The sequence below is a fragment of the Enoplosus armatus genome, chromosome 9 (genome assembly GCF_043641665.1).
Source record: "Enoplosus armatus isolate fEnoArm2 chromosome 9, fEnoArm2.hap1, whole genome shotgun sequence".
In the NCBI taxonomy this organism is placed as follows: Eukaryota; Metazoa; Chordata; class Actinopteri; order Centrarchiformes; family Enoplosidae; genus Enoplosus; species Enoplosus armatus.
In genome coordinates, this window is record NC_092188.1 from 22,122,742 (window position 1) to 22,139,737 (window position 16,996).

At 44.3% G+C, this 16,996-nt stretch overlaps 1 protein-coding gene across 2 annotated transcripts; it reads left to right on the forward strand.

The window, feature by feature from the left end:
* Positions 1 to 14,379: 14,379 nt before the first annotated feature.
* On the forward strand, positions 14,380 to 16,325 carry osr2 (odd-skipped related transciption factor 2). 2 transcript variants are annotated; one of them, XM_070912349.1, is made up of 3 exons: positions 14,380 to 15,026; positions 15,405 to 15,504; positions 15,827 to 16,325. In XM_070912349.1, the coding sequence occupies exons 1-3, from the start codon at positions 14,380 to 14,382 to the stop codon at positions 16,007 to 16,009; spliced, it is 930 nt and encodes a 309-aa protein (XP_070768450.1). In that variant the 3' UTR covers positions 16,010 to 16,325. The 2 variants fall into 2 exon arrangements, with proteins under 2 accessions (XP_070768450.1, XP_070768451.1); XM_070912350.1 differs by having other exon boundaries at positions 15,909 to 16,325.
* Positions 16,326 to 16,996: the final 671 nt, after the last annotated feature.

Genomic DNA, 16,996 nt, shown 5'->3' on the forward strand with positions numbered 1-16,996 from the left:
TGATTCACACACTCATGTAGACACGCAGTGAAGGGCCCAGACGGATCATCTACACTTGGTGTTTTTTGTTGCTGTAGAAGCCCTCTACACAAAAAAAGACAGGATGGCTGAATATTTATAGGCAGAACCTCCCTCTTCACCAGTGAGCGGGGTTTGGCCGGCAGAGGCCGGGCCTGAGCTCGCAGCACCTGGACAGTTACAGATCCCCACAGCCCACTTCAACTGCTTGGACGCACCATGCACCACAGGAGCCCGCTTCCCCCTACCCTCCAGCCACAGAGTCCTCCGCTTCCATCTCTCTCCATGCACTTAGCCCATGTTTATTCTCTCAAATAGTAACAAAAGGACGGGGCCGCCGAGAACTGTATCTTTTTACAACGTGATGACATCACTTGTAAAAGCAGCGAGGTAAACACACGGAGCTCAGGCTCCTGGTCTTCCAGGTTTACAGTTCCCTGCCTGTCCATCCAGAGGGGCCCAATGTAACCCCTGGTGACCCCCGCACCGCTGTCTGACTCCTGATTGGGGTCAGGAACATTGCTCACGTTGGTTTCACAGCCCAATGAAATCACCCCAACGGACACGCCGCACTGTGCTGTTAATTCAGTTAGTAAGGAGCTGGGAAAACTGGGGGTTTTTTTTCTCACTTTGTGCTGTAACACAAAGCATATGAATGAACTTCTAGCACTTACAGGGTGAGTGAATAGATAATTGAGATAATGAATAATAATATCATCCAATTTATCACTGAGAAACAGGAACCAGCTGGAGACATGAAGACAGAGGAAACAAACAGAATCTGTTTGAGGAGCATAACTGATGTTTTTAGGCCTTTAAGAGCCTAAGAGGATGAAATGATAGATACACTTTATGGTATTATTCAACACATTTTGATCAGATGTCAAACAATTCATTGACCAATAGACTAAGTCAGTTGAGTCTAAGCCTGCAGTTACACTTGTCATTTCAATATGATTTTAGTTATCTCAGCAGGAAGACCTTATAGAGGGAATTTCCGGTTGCCACGTTTGGCCTGAGAATGTCAGTTACGCATCTCATGTGGTTGCATTTAATTAATTATGTTCGTATTTTCCTCCATGTCTTTATGTTTCTCAGATGAACAATGTAACTGGACAGTGTCCAGTGTTCAGTTCCACTGAAACCCGACCACTTCGGATGCGGTCTAGCTCATTGCACTGTAAGCAAAATCCCACTCGGGAGTGTTCGCAACCTGTCAGTGCATCCTTGCATGAGTGGATAGTGACAGTGATAGATTAAAACTGATAATGAGAATCATAGCTCGAGTTGAGTCAGCGTTAGCCAACAGCTGCTACAGCGGTAGCCTTGACGAATGCTTGTGCGTCATGTATTTAATCTGAACCTCTCCTGTGTTGGTACAACAATGGCTGCCATAATGCATCCTTTTTCAGCTGATGCAAAGAAGAAGTGACTGGGACTTGACTGTAAGTGAAGCCAGGATCAGCTGATCTCCAGCTGTACACTCAAAGACATGGAGCTGGTTTCTGCTGGTTACTGGGCCACTGGGCTGCAGTCAGTGCTATAATGAGGAGCATTTGTCTCTGCTTCCTCCCTGCGGTCACTTTGACAGCATCTGTTGACTGTTGCCCCCCTCCCCCACGCACACACACACACACACCAAAGTCCCAGATACACAACAGCTAAATAAAAACACACAAATTAGCCATGTGGACCATGGTAAAAATTTCCAGCTTCCCAGGCCAGCTGGATCTTGCCAAAGTTACATGTGTTGTACTTCTACTCCGCAGCAAAAGGCTTCATCACAAACTCTGTAAGTTTCTGTAAGGAGGGAAGTTCAACCTGAGAAACCTCCCCCTGTGTCACATCACGTCTCTGCAGCATACAGAGACTCTGATGGATCAGCACAACTCTTTGATAACTCAGCTGTATCAGTATTACAGTAGAATAAAACCCTGCACTACCATCCTTTCAGTCAGTTTCAAACTGACCTGTACAAGTCAGTGCTACCAAATCTACTGTGCCAGATTCTATTAAAACTTGTTACCATTATGGGCTCATTTATAATTACCAAGCGCACTGTTACCAAGAGAGCAGCAATCAATTTCCATGTTTAAACCAGTAATGCATCCACGATGGCATTAGCAGAGATTTATAAATGTAAAAAGTCAGAATAATTGTGGATATGGAACTTTTATAGTATTTTTAACAGCTCCCAGAGCTGCAGAACCAGGCCCCGGGCCCCTAGAGCCTCCAGCAAGCCCTCCATGCACATCCCAAGGACGGTATTCCCCTTCCTCGTCTCCTGCTCGAGCCCTAGTGCTACTCCACATGTGAAATCAATACCACACCATTTATAGCCAATTCTCACTTGTACCATCAAATCTGAAACATATTGCCAAACGTATTTTTTTAATACTCTCTCCTCAAAGATAAAACTCACTTATTGAAAAGAAACCGACAAAAATGGAAAGATAGCACAAGGGAACGACATGACAGCACGTTTGAAGGGTGTCAAAGATTGCCCGTTCAAAACGCATCAACGCACAGCAACGCACTTCCTATTTCATGCTTCGTAGTGAATGGATTCTCGAGAAGCATTTTCATTTCATGCCCAAATGGCAAGGACGTGTGATGAGAGCCGCCGGAGAGCGCTAAGTTGGATGTGCATGGGCCTCCACCAGCTCTAGGCCCTCTCATAGGTGTTTAATAATAAAGCCTTGGTTCATCCAGCCCAGCACTTTGACTGAGATTATGTGCTTCCCAGACCAACCCCAGGGCCCTTTAACTTTCATAAAACATAATCCTGGAACACACTTACACCATCCATCACTCTGACGCACACTGCACATGCAGAGACACATTTTTGTGTTACTGTGACAGGTAAAATTCAAGGCTTTTAGGAAATATTAAATCTACTGAAACACCATTCCGCGCCGACAGTTTTCTTCACCTGTCTCAGTCAGGACAGCGCGGTGTGAATTTTAAACGCAGCGGCGATAGGAGTGGTATGGACGGGGAATGCCAGAGCCAGGATTTGAACCTCCACAGAGGTGAGAAATATGTGATTTGTGAGCAGTTTTAACACTACATCACACCTCTCTCTGCAAGCCCCTTAACGTCCAATTACAGCATTCAAACACCAGTGACAGGAGACTGTTTCCATCCAAAAGAGTAAGAGGGGAATGTGGTTTTCTGTCCTCTGTGGTATTAGGAGTATTTTACCAGAACCTGGGCACCAATCTGAAGTCTATGTCAAGACAAAATCGCCTGTTTTTCTGCGCATTTCCACTCCCATCAGACACAGCAGCACACAAAGCTCACGTGGTCTTGCCACAGGAGGACTTTTTTCCATCCGCTTCAAACAAATACTCGAGTTGTGACTCGACTTCCCCCTGGTTTTACGACAAAGCACCAGTGTTGGTATAAAACAGGTCATTGGGACCTCCCCAGGACCAGCTTGGTGAAGCCGTGCAACCTGCCAATATCCACAGCCGCCCAGGAGCCCCCCCTTGACCAATAACTCCACTCTCACCCATATGTCGTAAACAGCTTAAAACCCTATTAAAAGCACAAATACATTTCAGAAACTAAGTAGACATTTATAAAACAATATTTCCTGTCTGTGGGTCGACTGCATGACTGTATTGACTGTGTGACTGTATGGATGCAGAAGCTTATAATGTATTCCTGGTGGTGGTCAAAACTTTTCCCTGGCTACATGTTGTGAACATGCATCCTATAAATGCATCAGTAAAAGACGGTGATTTACTGGGCTGGAAGGGAAGTGATTACGAGTGACTGATGAAAGAGCAAAAAGCAACCTCCCTAAAGACTGCACCTGTGTACATTAACATTTACTTAGTGTGTGTGTGAGTTAGCTTGAGTGTGTGTGCCGTTGTAATACACGCCTGAAAGCTTTTTCTGTGTGTGTGTTTGTGTGTTTGTGTGCGTGCATGCGTGCGTCCGCACACTAAATGCAACCATACAGGCATCCAAGCTATTAATTCAAACCACAGTGGAGCAGAAATCCATCAATAACACAGGAATCCATTCAGAAAACGATGTTATTTTAGTTCAAAGAGCGTGATGAAAATGAGAGGGAGAGGAGCAACAAGGTTGGATTGCGGCCAACATGGATATTTTTAGCACTGAGAAAAACATTCGCCTTTTCAGTCTTTTATGACAACAACATCTCAGTGACTCATTGGCAGAGTAATGATAACACACAGGAAATATTGCTCTTTGCGGGTGAATTTAATTAGATTGTCCTACGTTCATATGAGAATCTGAGAAAAGTGCCTGCCTGCAGAGTAGCTGTCCCAAAGGTCCTTCACAGCCAAAGGTCCTTCTTGTAACAGTGTCAAGATCTGTTCTCATTTTTTTTTTTAAGTGGAAAGCCATTTCCTGACTCTCTTTGTAATGCGCATACGTCTGGCACATCACAAAGGGAGAGAAAGGCAGGGGAATAAAGAAATTATATGAAATCACACAGGATGGATGTTATTGTTGTTGCTGTTGATGTGGGAAAATGACTGGGTCTATTGCATTATTCATTCCTCATCCAACAACATCACAGAAATGTTTTCAAGAAGGCCTGATTAGACTGAATCATGACTAGTAGACAACTTTTTAGAGCCATATGTCCATTTCTCCAGTCCTCACGTCAACCCTTTCCATCCACCTATCTCTCCATCTTTCCACTGCTTCTTCAAACATCAGTCCCATATTCCACTCTGCCATCCCTCCAAGTCTTCATCTCTCTAGCCTTTAAACTGTCCTCTACTTTCTCCGTCCAGGCTCTGTGAAATCTCCCCATCCCTTGCTTCCATCACTCCATCCTCTTTGTACCGCTTTGGTTCCAGCTTTCCATCTCACCCCAGGTACAGGACAGATGCAGCAGTCGCCGGGACCTTTTAAAAACGTCACTTCTGACAGACTGGATGAGACACTCCACTGCTCTGTTGATTTATCCTTCCAGTGTGCTGTGGTAACTTTGTTAACGTCCCTCATCAGCCTATTAACAGCACATGAGCATGGCCAGGAAACAGGTGCTGGGAGAGTTTTACTGTCCATCACCTCACCAGCAGGAGCTGATCAGCAGTAGGGAGTGCAGGCAGCAGCAGCATTGCACCCAGAGCTCCAACGCTTTGGGCCTACAAAGTCCCAACTTCAATAACAAGCAGTATAAGACGGTGGAATTCAAGCTGAAAGAGCAGCAAAGGAGAGATACAGCAAAATAAAACTGGAGTATTGAGCAAAATGGAAACATATAATGTCATTATGCACCAATATGAACTTTGTTTTATGGACATGCTTGCAATCAGATTTTTGATCAGTTCTATTATCAAGGACCAGATCCAATCTAAAAAAAACAAAACAATGTGTGCTATAACACAATCAAAAAATGTGCTGCACCATAGCCTCCAAATGAGAGTTATTATTCACAATAGTAGGGGATCTTGGATTCATAGCTGATTTGGACTGAGCTAAGCCAGCAAACTTGAGCTGCCAGTCAGTCAGCGTTCAGTGAGAAAAGAGGCAAAACAGCCATGATGCAATGTGCGGAGGGCAATAAGGCATGAGGCACCTTTTAAAAAAGCACCACAGCCCTCACACCAGCGGAGCAGCTGAATCCAGAGAATCCCCGCCCGGCAACAAAAAGGTCACGCCTGTCACAGCTGAGCTATGAAGCGCTTCGGAACATGCTTTGGGAAACATGCCTTTTTCCTGACGAGCACATGTAACAATGCAAAAATGCGGCGACCTTACAGCGGGGGGAACCGGCTCAAGACAGTTTGATATGACCCTCTCTGCCTATATTGTAGCCGTGGAGGAAGCGGAGCCTGGAGCCAGCAGGGTACTGCTCACCTACCCCAGCTCTCCTGCTGGCTTTTTACACATAGATCCTCCAACACCACCACACACACACACACACACACACACACACACACAGTTGTAACACAGTCAGAAGTGATATGGTTCGCATTAATCCTCATCTCTCTCTCTTTGTTTCTCACTTTCCATCTACTCATTTTTCCATGTTTCCTCTAAAGAAACCAGCTTTTCTTCACACTTCCATCGCAACATGTCTAGCGCTCACTTCTCCTCCATCATTTCCAACCTGCCTCCCATCGCTCCATCCAGATGCCAAACAGGCACAGAAAACAATTTTGATACAGCTATATAGCCTTAAGAATATGGCCTTTGTTGTCTTGTCTTAAAATCTCTGCTGCCTGGATTTTGTCATGTATTAGAAACAATGTAACCCAAAGACCAGAGTTAGTTAGGGGTTAAATGAACTCTAATGAATGTGGATTCATATGAGCGCTGACATGGTGTTGATTTTTAGGCTGCCAAGCTATCAATTAAACCAGCTGATGATTCAACAGAGATCAGATGTCTGACCAGGCATTTATTCGAGGGACATTTGTGATCATACGCAGATCCCCCTCTTTGCTCCTTCTCTTCACTGCTTCTTCACTCTGCTTGCCATCAGACCAGACAACAAGTAACTAAAGATGTCATGTTAATGGCAGGGAGCTCTACAGGAGCGCCTGGCCAGCACAGACAACCGGAGGAAGCTATTTGCTGACAAATGGGATTTGGTGCTGGGCTTGAGCAGCATTAACTGGTGGGTTTTATGGGTTGAAGGAGCACGATATCGTGGCGGTTTTCTCCTCTATGCCTCTCTGGCAAAGTGGATGACGTTGCAGGGAGCTAAGGCATTTGGTCACGCAAAGGTGCCGAGCGCTGTTAAACAGATGGCAGGAGACCAGTGAAGAGAGTGGCAATGGACAGCAGATGGAGAAGAGATCATGCAGGAGACCAGAGGAATGCAGTGTATATACCCGACACACCGCCAGCCTCCTGATCCTGCTCACACAAATACTTGATGAGTCTATCTTCTAGTGTTTCCTCATGTATAAAGCTCTGAGTGAAAGTAAAAGAAAGGATGCATAAAAGAGAGGAGAACAGAACAGATATTTCTTATTTGTTAGAGCGCATACGTTAAAGTTAAGCCCTGTGCAGTATTCCCGGAGAGCGACATGTTCGTAACAGCTATCTGATGTCCTATTCTGAACATTTATCCTCGTACTAAAACTGACAACAATGCACTCATCACTGAATGATACAGCTCATGACAAGACAGCAGTCAGTGTTGCTCCCATAGTAATTTGGTGGTGGACCAACAGGGGGCAATCTTGTACAATAAAGCAAAAGGTCAGAGCATGTGGCTCTCACGGCTGAACTGCAGCATGTACTGCACTGTCCAGAAAAAGAGAGGTTCCTCTGAATGTCATCGTCTCTGGTTCCTCAAACCACTTTGAGACGGTTTATTAATTCACTTGACCGCGTGTCCAAATCCAAACTGGTGGAAAGGTGTGTTACTTCTTTTATTTTCATTTGACTGCCGTGTAACTCCCAGTATTTCTCTGTCAGATCCAGACATGCAATGCTGACAGCAACAGCTTCCGGTGACATTATCTAAATTCACAGCTTCAAAAAAACAACAACAAAAAAAAACAACTGTTAATTGTATTATCTTATCCTCACGACGAATATCTGATTCAGTGGTCTCAAAATGTTGCGTTTTCAGAGCACAAAATGAGCACAGTCACACAGAGGGACATGTTCTGAGGAGTCCACCTTACTTTGTTTGTTTTAATTGCTAAACTGGTCCTGCTTGAATACTCCTCCTTAAATGGCACGAAAAAGAGAAGCAGTATTAAATGAACTTGTCAAAACTTGCCGAAGGTTTAGTGATTTAAAGGATGGCAGCCACCACAAGATATAGCTAATAAACCTAAACCAAACTAGTGCTGTAAAAAGACAACATAAACTATTAACAAAAAATATCAGGCAGTAATAGCCTGATAATGTTTTTATGTAAACACAGAGGTGTTTACCATCTTCCTATATTCCTTGCCAATTATAAATAATTTGCTTTATAATTATTTAAATTAAATAAGTGTTTATTGCGTCTGAAAAAAATCTATTCATGACGCAAAAACAATTGGACACTATAATTCTGTTCCACTCTTCAACAGCAACAACCCATGAGACAAGAGAGGCATAACCCCCTTTTTCTAGAAATGCATGATTTCAGGTAAAAGAGTGTGATGTGGAGGAAAATATGACTGTGGGGGTCTTCGAGTGAAAAACACCCATCCTGAGAACTGCTGCTGCTGCCGGGACAGGATGAGTGAGAGTGTGGGTGGGGATGTGGGGGCTTTGAAACCACAGCAGGTAGGTAAGAGTGACAGGTTTACCTCCCCCCTCCTCTCAGAGTATGGACCTGACATCCTGTCTGCCAGCATGCACAGAGACAACACACACACACACACACACACACACACACAGAGTGAGAGGCAGACAAGACTCCAGCTCCACGTTCTCTGCCAGGGACTCTGCATGTGAGTATAACAGAGGTAAGGAGCAGCATTCGAGAGCAAGGTGACACCACCTGACAAGATATATAAAGGTCAAAGTACATATGCTGGGACACTGAATAATATCTAAATGAATAGCTTGACAGAAGCAGGTCCTGACACCATTTTACATTACTTTTATTACATGCCTTATTCTATCAAAGGAAGAAATGACCAGGTCCCAGTCTAACCTGAAGATCTATTGATTTTAATGTTTCCTTCAGTTGAACTTCATTTCTGAGAAGAATACACATTATGAACACATCATAAATACAGTGTGAGGAAAGGATTTTTGCTACAATAATAGATGAGGAAAAAGTCTGAATGAGGCCTAAACATTTGTGTTTTTTTAAAAAAAACCAATTAGACCATTCTTTTTTTGTTTTTGTTTTAGATCAAAATCATAACCAGGAAATGTTCGAAATACAATCATTCTCTGATAAATCCAAAGTCGATTTCTGTGTCTGAATCTTTTGTGCGAAACCCATGAGAGCTCTATAGTTCTTTATTAAAAAATCTCTGCTGGGCTTCTCCTCTGTCACTCAGTGTTATTGGAAGAGGAGTGTCGGCCATTACGGGCTTGGCAGCTGCACCGAGCTGCAACACTGATACTCTGTGGGAGTCAGATTATCATAGAGAATGATGGCGGCTGCAGGGGGACTCAGGGCAGGGCCAAAGGGCAAGGCACTAACTCTCTGGCTTCGGCATTAGCCGAACTATAAAGACTACAGTAATCCTATAGCACAGATTGGTGTAGCTGTGAGATGGAGAAAAACTGAAGGCCACATTCAAAATGTCCCGTCAGGAACTTTAAAAAGAGGTAAAAGTCCACTTTGTTTTTTGGGGTCGCTGTGAACTTAAAATGGAGTCATATGTTCATGTGTGTAAAATGTGTGATATTGTAGCAGATACGAGCACAATAAGACACACACACACACACACACACACACTCACCACTGAGCAGCATTATTATTGTTGCCTGTCGGAAGAGGAGTAGTTACAACCACACCATAAAATGTAGAAATGCCACCAAGTCAAATAATTAAAATAATGTACAATGTATCTGGAGTGCCACAGGAAATATGAGTCCATGACATGAAAGAATTCAACTGAAAATACTGTAATTCGTCGTGGATGATATAGGAATAAGGCTTCTGACTAAAGGAAATTAAAGAAAAAAGCTCGGTTCCGACAGGAAGTCGGCATTTTTCCTCGCAGAAAATATTTCATATATTTTGTAATATTTTCATGAATTTCGACTGTGTAGATTATTGGTTAAAATAAATAAATTAATTAATTAATTAAAAAAAAAAAAGGAAATAGAATCAATGGTGGTCGTATGATAGACCAGCCCATGGGATATATTATATTATATATATTGTTATACATGTTCGGAGTGAAAAGGGACATGTTGAGAAAACGCCAGCCTCTATAATGTAAAAATGTGGGGTTTTATGTGTCCTCTAATCTGCCTGTAATTGCTCGGTGTTTTGACAGTGAAGATAGGGGCCTGGGTGATACGAAACCGAACGAAAACCACAAGCATGTTGTGTGCAGAAAGTCTTCTGCAGCTCTAAGAAAACGAAATTTTAAGGCTACACGAGCTCCTGGTTAGACTAAACGTATCAGACATGCACTCCGCTTGTTGTCTCTCACAGAATGAAGTGACGTGTGTCTGGCCCTGCGCACTCATCTGATCATTCACTCTGCTTTAAAGACGCTCAGTAATAAAAAAATATATTGAAGTTGTTATTGTCTTTGTCGTCTAGTCGGAAAACGACTTGTGTTTTATGCATATAGTAATTATTCTAAAAGCATGAATTCCCCACAGTGGTGCAGCCATTTTTAGGAAAGCGTTGTTGTTGTTTTTGTTGTTGTTGTTTTTTTTTTGTTGTTGTTTGTTGCAGCGATGTCGACAGAAAATGCACAACGCTGCTCTGACAGACAGTGCTCTGTCAGAGCCGCAAACACTTGCGTGGAAGAGGAAAGAGCGTGTTGTTTTGTGAAAGCCCCAATAGGCGGCGCTGCAGACTCGCATTCTGCACAGCAAAGACAAGAACTGCAGCAACTGCAGAGCCGTTGTCAGTCCTGGACACTGAGCACTGTGAGTTGCATGTTCATGTTAAAAACTAAAGACTTCCTCCGGCCGCGGAGTAAAATTACCAGACAATTAGAGAGAGAGAGAGAGAGAGAGAGAGAACAAAAGCTAGAATCGAACATGAGATGAGTGCCTTGCGCGCATTTTGACATTTCACTCAAAGAAATATCAGCAGGCTGTTTCGTTCTTGCTTTAAATGCCAAAATGTGTGTTATTTAAATTCATACTTACATACACACTGATGGAGAAGTCAGCAAATGAAACATCGTCGTTTTAATAACAACCTGTTGAAGTTCAGCTGGCTCGGGCGTGCGTGTGTGTGTGTGTGTGTGTGTGTGTGTGTAAAGTCACTGTGACAGAGGCGCACTTTAACTTCTCAGTCGGGCTTTCAAAAGTATGAATGACTTTGTCTATCTAAATCTGTTTGCCAGAGACAATTAAAGAGCAGTCTAATGAGTCTCAGGTCCTCTCTGTCACTTCTCATTAACTCCAGGAAGAGAAAAAGAAAAAGAAAAAAAAGGATGGAAATGTGTAAGTATGTAAGAATCTGCTTTTTTCCTGATTAAGGCTGATCTCAACAGAAACATTCATTTCCTCGACATATAACAGGCTGTTTAATTGCGCACAATTGATCAAATATAATCATTTTTTGGGGAACATGTGGCTGACGTGTGTGGTAATAAGCCTATTTAGTTGTAAATAACGCAGGTGAAACTGTCCGGGCAACCTGTGTGTAATTAGTCCATTTTATTCAAGTGTTTTCAGTTTAATGAGAAGTGTCAAACTGTACGGGAGGAGGGGGGGGGGCAGCTCATTGTCTGAACAATACAAGTGGCACTCACTGTTTACTTTGTATTTGTTCACCATGCTGCTGATCTCAGGATGTGCTCTTTTTTTTTTTTGTCTGTCACAAACCTCAGAATTATTTTACTCTTACCACAAAGAAATAAAACGATTTAATGTGGTGGCTCTTGCATGTGCCCTCCATTTTCGCAAATGGGGTCTATGGTTTCAAGAAGAAGAAGAAAAAAAATCTTGTAAGCTGCTCAAGTATCCAAAAGCACGTTTTCAAAAGCGTGGAGTTGGAGGGGGGAAAGAAACCGAGCAGGGTTTCCTCCTGCGCTTCCAGCCGCGTCTCCAGGAGAAGGTATCAGCCTTGGCTATATGGTGCATGAGAGGTGTCAGAAGAGGCAGGTTGAACTGAGCACGCTTCTCTACTATGGTCTGGAGCCCTAGTTGCTATCCAAACACAAATAAACAGAGGAGGAACATTGGAGTTAATGATAGAGGAGGGGGGTGGAGGCGTGTCGGAGGGCGGGCTGAGCGCTCCGGAGCCCCGGAGCCCTGAAAAGTGAAGGACCGGTGCGCATTACGCACACTTCCAGCCCCAGCTCCGGACGGGACTCCCACGCTGCCGCTGTCTCTCCTCCAAACTTCTTCGCCTCTTCCCACAACTTTTCACAACTTGTCACATCTCTGCAAAGGTCCGAGGCATCAAACTTTGACTGCATGGCTACATGAAAGTTTCATGGACTTGGAACTTGGAGAACTTTTAGCGGCGCTTTATTGGAGCTCGTCGCCTCTATAGTTACTGTGGATTACTGACATACCGCAGGACCTCTGGCAGCTATTTATTGGGGTAAGATTCTGTTCGGCTGGGTTTATGTCAGTCTTCCGCAGGAAGGGAACCAACCTCGCTCAACTCACTTGTTACTTAACTTTTCTATCTAATAGAAAAGATTTGACTTTTACTGTTTGCGCCACAAACCAAAAGAGACCGGGCTGATAGTAAAAAGGTCAACTTTACTTGAACAAAAGCTAAATTAAATGTTGTTTCTGGAGGTGATTATTGCTTCGTGATGATCGCCAGCTTGGGGTCATAGTTCACCCACGCTTTGACATCACTGTGGTCTCTGTCCACAGCGCGTAACATTGCTGAGACAAGAAGTGGCCTTCGAGTCTGTAAAGACTTGTCACGAGAAGTAGACATTTAAAACCCTTATTCCGCCCACCCCCCCCCCTCCAAAAAAAGAACGAAACTGACGGGGATTCAAAGAACACGACAAGGCTGCCGAGGCTGCTGTCAGAGTGTAAATGCAGTCCAAAGGTTGTTGAGAGAAGAACAGGTTGAAAACAGTTGTGCATGTGGGCAGAGGACAACAAGTGCCTGCATGGTGACTTATGTTGCACCTGTGCAAAATCCAACTTAACCCTGCCCCCCCCCCCACCCACTCACCCACCCACCCAGCAGTCTGTGAAAGGGAAAGCAGAGTAGGAAGAACCCAGACATCTGAGAAACAAATGTAACGACCGGACCGAAACAAGCGACCAGCCTGCATGGTAGCCTAACCATGTCCGCGGGACTTTCACTCTGCAAGCCCCCTCCCGGTGTGAATAATGCCTTAATCTCCAGAAAGCTTCAGGTTCGGCAGGCTTGTGACACATTACGTTAGAAAATAATTTGGTCTGATCTGTAAAAAACCAAAAAAAAAAACCCAGCCCCCAAGTTTAATATTCTATCATCCAACAACAGAAAGCTGAGCTCGTTTTCTTATTTTCCTTCTCGACCAAATCTAAAGGTCGGCTCTCCGCCTGTGCACCGCTGGCCCGGTGCCAGGCCCGCTTTCTTGAACTAACACGGTGGACTTCTCTGTGTGGGAACACGGAACTTGTCATCCCCACAAAACATGGAGAGCCGGGCCCTCCTAATCCCCGTCGCTGTCGGCTCACATCATGAGTCCTCCGTTCGGGACTAGACGCGTCGCTCCCGCCTCTTCTTTAACGCAAACATCGTTTTGTGGGGAGCATTAGGTTAAAAATGCCCGGAGGTTATTTGCCACCGTGTTCTCTGCACACAAACCGTGCAGCATGAAATCCAACAGACCTAAAAGCAAAATATTAAGGCCTATAAAAATGAACTGGCTACGATCCGCGGCCACACAAATAAAAAGCACATGCATTCCCTGCGAAGATTAAAGCAGCGTTCTTGCGGGTAATAGCCGGCATTTGTGTGTGTGTGTGTGTGTGTGTGTGTGTGTGTGTGTGTGTGTGTGTGTGTGTGTTTTTGTTTTTTTTTCGTGCTCTGACTCATGCACTTCGTGACATGTTGGATCCCTGCTCGCAAAAGAATTGTAGAACTTCTGCAAATGGGCGAGAGCACTTGTTTCGCGTTGTGAAACAGCAACTACAAGCGTCAGAAACAACGACGTGTCTTCTCTAATTAGCCCGTGCGAGATTTAGGGCTTCATTCAGCCTGATCTGGATGTGTAATTTACTGTGTTAATCGGCGCCATATGAGTCGCTTTACACCCACTTAATTGAATTACCGTTTTCGATGACTGCTTTGTTTTTTATGAAATTGCTTCGAGGAGCATCCCCGTTTTTTTTTTTTGTTGCTCATGCGTAAAATGCGCTGTTTATATTATCTCTGTGGGGTGTTTTTTTTTGTTTTGTTTGTTGTTGCTTATGACAAACAGGGCTCTGCTCATCGTTATCATTACAGGGTAGCACTGCTGCAGCTTCACAAGACGTTCACTTCATGCACTCAGTCTTTGTGCGAGCTGTTCAGATTAAAGGGAGTCATTTGCACCCTGATCTGAGCCCAAACGATCCGCTTTTGAGATGCAAAGCGTGGGCATAATTTTCATGAGCTAGATGCTACCGTGTTAGATAAGAGTGAGAAATGTGTGCAAAAACATGTCAGTGAAACGGTAGTGTGTGGTCAAACAGGTGTTTGTTTTTTTTACTGTGTCCACTCTGACTCTAACGTGGCATTGAAACACTCATCGTTTTGTGTCCATGTATTCTTTCTCCAGGGTTATCACCGTGTCTTCTGCAGAGGTCTGAGCCGAGATGGGGAGCAAAGCCCTGCACGCTCCGATCCCCCTGCACCCGGCCCTCCAGCTCACAAACTACTCCTTCCTGCAGGCCGTCAACACTTTCCCCGCTGACCAGCTGCAGGGGCTGTACGGCCTCAGCGCTGTGCAAACCATGCACATGAACCACTGGACTCTTGGTTACCCGCACATCCAAGGACTGAGGTCGACGATCACAGAGATGGCAGCCGCCCAGGGTCTGGTGGACCCCAGGATTCCCTTCCCAGCGTTACCCTTCACAGCCGCGGCGCAGCTCTTCCATCCGAAACAAGCCGGCGTTGCGCACGGCGTCCCCTCGCTGCACAAGGACAGGCCGAGGTTTGACTTCGCCAACCTGGCCCTCGCAGCTACTCAGGAGGACCCGCCGAAAGCTGCGGATCTGGCGAAGTTGACATTAGGGGGAACCATCTCCGAGCTGAGCAAGCTGTCCCCGGACAGAAAACCCACCCGGGGCAGGCTCCCATCCAAGACTAAAAAGGAATTTATTTGCAAGTTCTGCGGCAGGCATTTCACCAAGTCCTACAACCTCCTCATCCACGAGAGGACCCACACAGACGAGCGGCCCTATACCTGTGACATTTGCCACAAGGCCTTCAGAAGACAAGACCATCTCAGAGACCACAGGTAAAAACAGATTTTTAAATTACTGTAAGAAATAGGCACTGGGTTAGGAGGGGGGTCTGAAATTCCCAGCAGTATTCTTGAGTTTGCAAGAGATTTAAATCACAATTATATATGTATTTGTCTAAATGACCTCTTCAAGACTTGCAAAATTAAAAAATATATATATTCTTATTTTTGCTATAACATACAGGCAGGCGAGTTCCCAGAGTTTTCTCCATGAGGGCGCTAAAGCACTTTTACGCATAAAGTTGGACAGTCATAATTTGCAGAGTAGAGATTTCTGTTTCTTTTCGCCCCGTGACTCTGGTGGTTTGTAACAGCTACAAGCAGGTCCATGCACGAGCGGACATTTGATTAAGTGTTATTTCTGTTTTACAGATACATCCACTCCAAGGAAAAACCGTTCAAATGTCAAGAATGTGGGAAGGGATTCTGTCAGTCTCGAACTCTAGCCGTCCATAAAACCTTACACATGCAGGTAAGCTGAGAATATTAACAGTCACCGTGATTTTATCCTCACTGAACTATGTGACACGTTTGGATCATTATTCGCCTGTTACGCACGGCCCACTGCATGTATGGGGATATCAGCACGTCTCACAAAGCCGTTGCGTTTGGCCAATTACCTCATTAAAACAAAAAATGTGATGCGCATACAAGTTACATGGCAATTCTTGTGTAGATCGGTGTGCGTGTAAGTGACACAACAGTGGATTTATTCAGATGACTGAAAGATACAACTTCTAGACGTTCTATACAATTAAAGGGAATAATCCTTTGCTTGCTTTAAATCTAAACAGGAGTCTCCCCACAAATGCCCCACATGCGGAAGAACCTTTAATCAAAGAAGTAACCTGAAAACTCACCTTCTCACCCATACAGACATCAAGCCCTACAGCTGTGGCCGCTGCGGAAAGGTGTTTCGGCGCAACTGTGACTTGCGACGGCACAGTTTGACGCACAGCCCACATCAGGACTACTAGCCTGGACAGACTAACAAAATAACAATGGACAAAAGCGCAGGAAGACAAGTCAGCGCCTTTTTCTTTTTTTCTTTTTTCTTTTTTTTTTTTTCTTTTTCGTTGTTCGCTCAAAGACAAAGATCTCCAAATCAGGACACGTTTACTGCGGCACATTGTAGATTTGGGATTTTGGGTGCACCTCAAAAGTGTGGCAGCAGAGGAGCCATGGCCATGTCCAGCGTTCACACCACCTGTAAATATCAAGACCATGTACATACTGTTTGTTTTGTTTTTTGTTGTTGTTGTTGTTGTTGTTGTTGTTGTTTTTTTTAATTTTCTTTCCTGACCTTGAAATGATAAAGTTGTCAAAAAAAACAGTCATAAGTTTAAAGTATGTTAAATTGTATTTTAGAAAATAAATATTTCCATTATACATGTGCACTTGCTCTGTCTTTATTTCATGATTCCCCCGTGCCTTTGGAACACAAGACACAACGTTCAAGCCCAAAAGCAATATTTAGATGAAGCCATTTCCCATGGCCATGAGATTAATAGTCTATATGTTTACAGCCAGCAGGCAGAGAGAGCTTAGTGGGCCTGGCTCGTTGGGCTTTTTATAGCAGATATCAGTTAGCAGCAAGGGAGCATGAAATGCCTGTCAGCACAGTAAAGTCACTCAAATGTAGAATCATCCGTGTCTTTTTCACCAATAATTGATTATGTGTAGTAAATAACCAGGGTGGGGTTGTTGTTTTTTTCCCCCCTCTCTAATAAAAATGATGACCATATAATGATTATTAATGCAGCCTTTTGCCTGGTGTCTTTGCCAGTCTCAGAATGATTGAGCTCCGTTATTATCTTCAGTATCTGGAGCCTGCAGAGGCAGATCAGCATGATATTAGCCGCATTACTGCATCACCTCTAATATCAGAGCTGACCCGCAAAGGGAGCAGCTGAACCCGACGAGGTGAGACGTGGCCGACACTATCAACAGATCCGGGTTTTTTT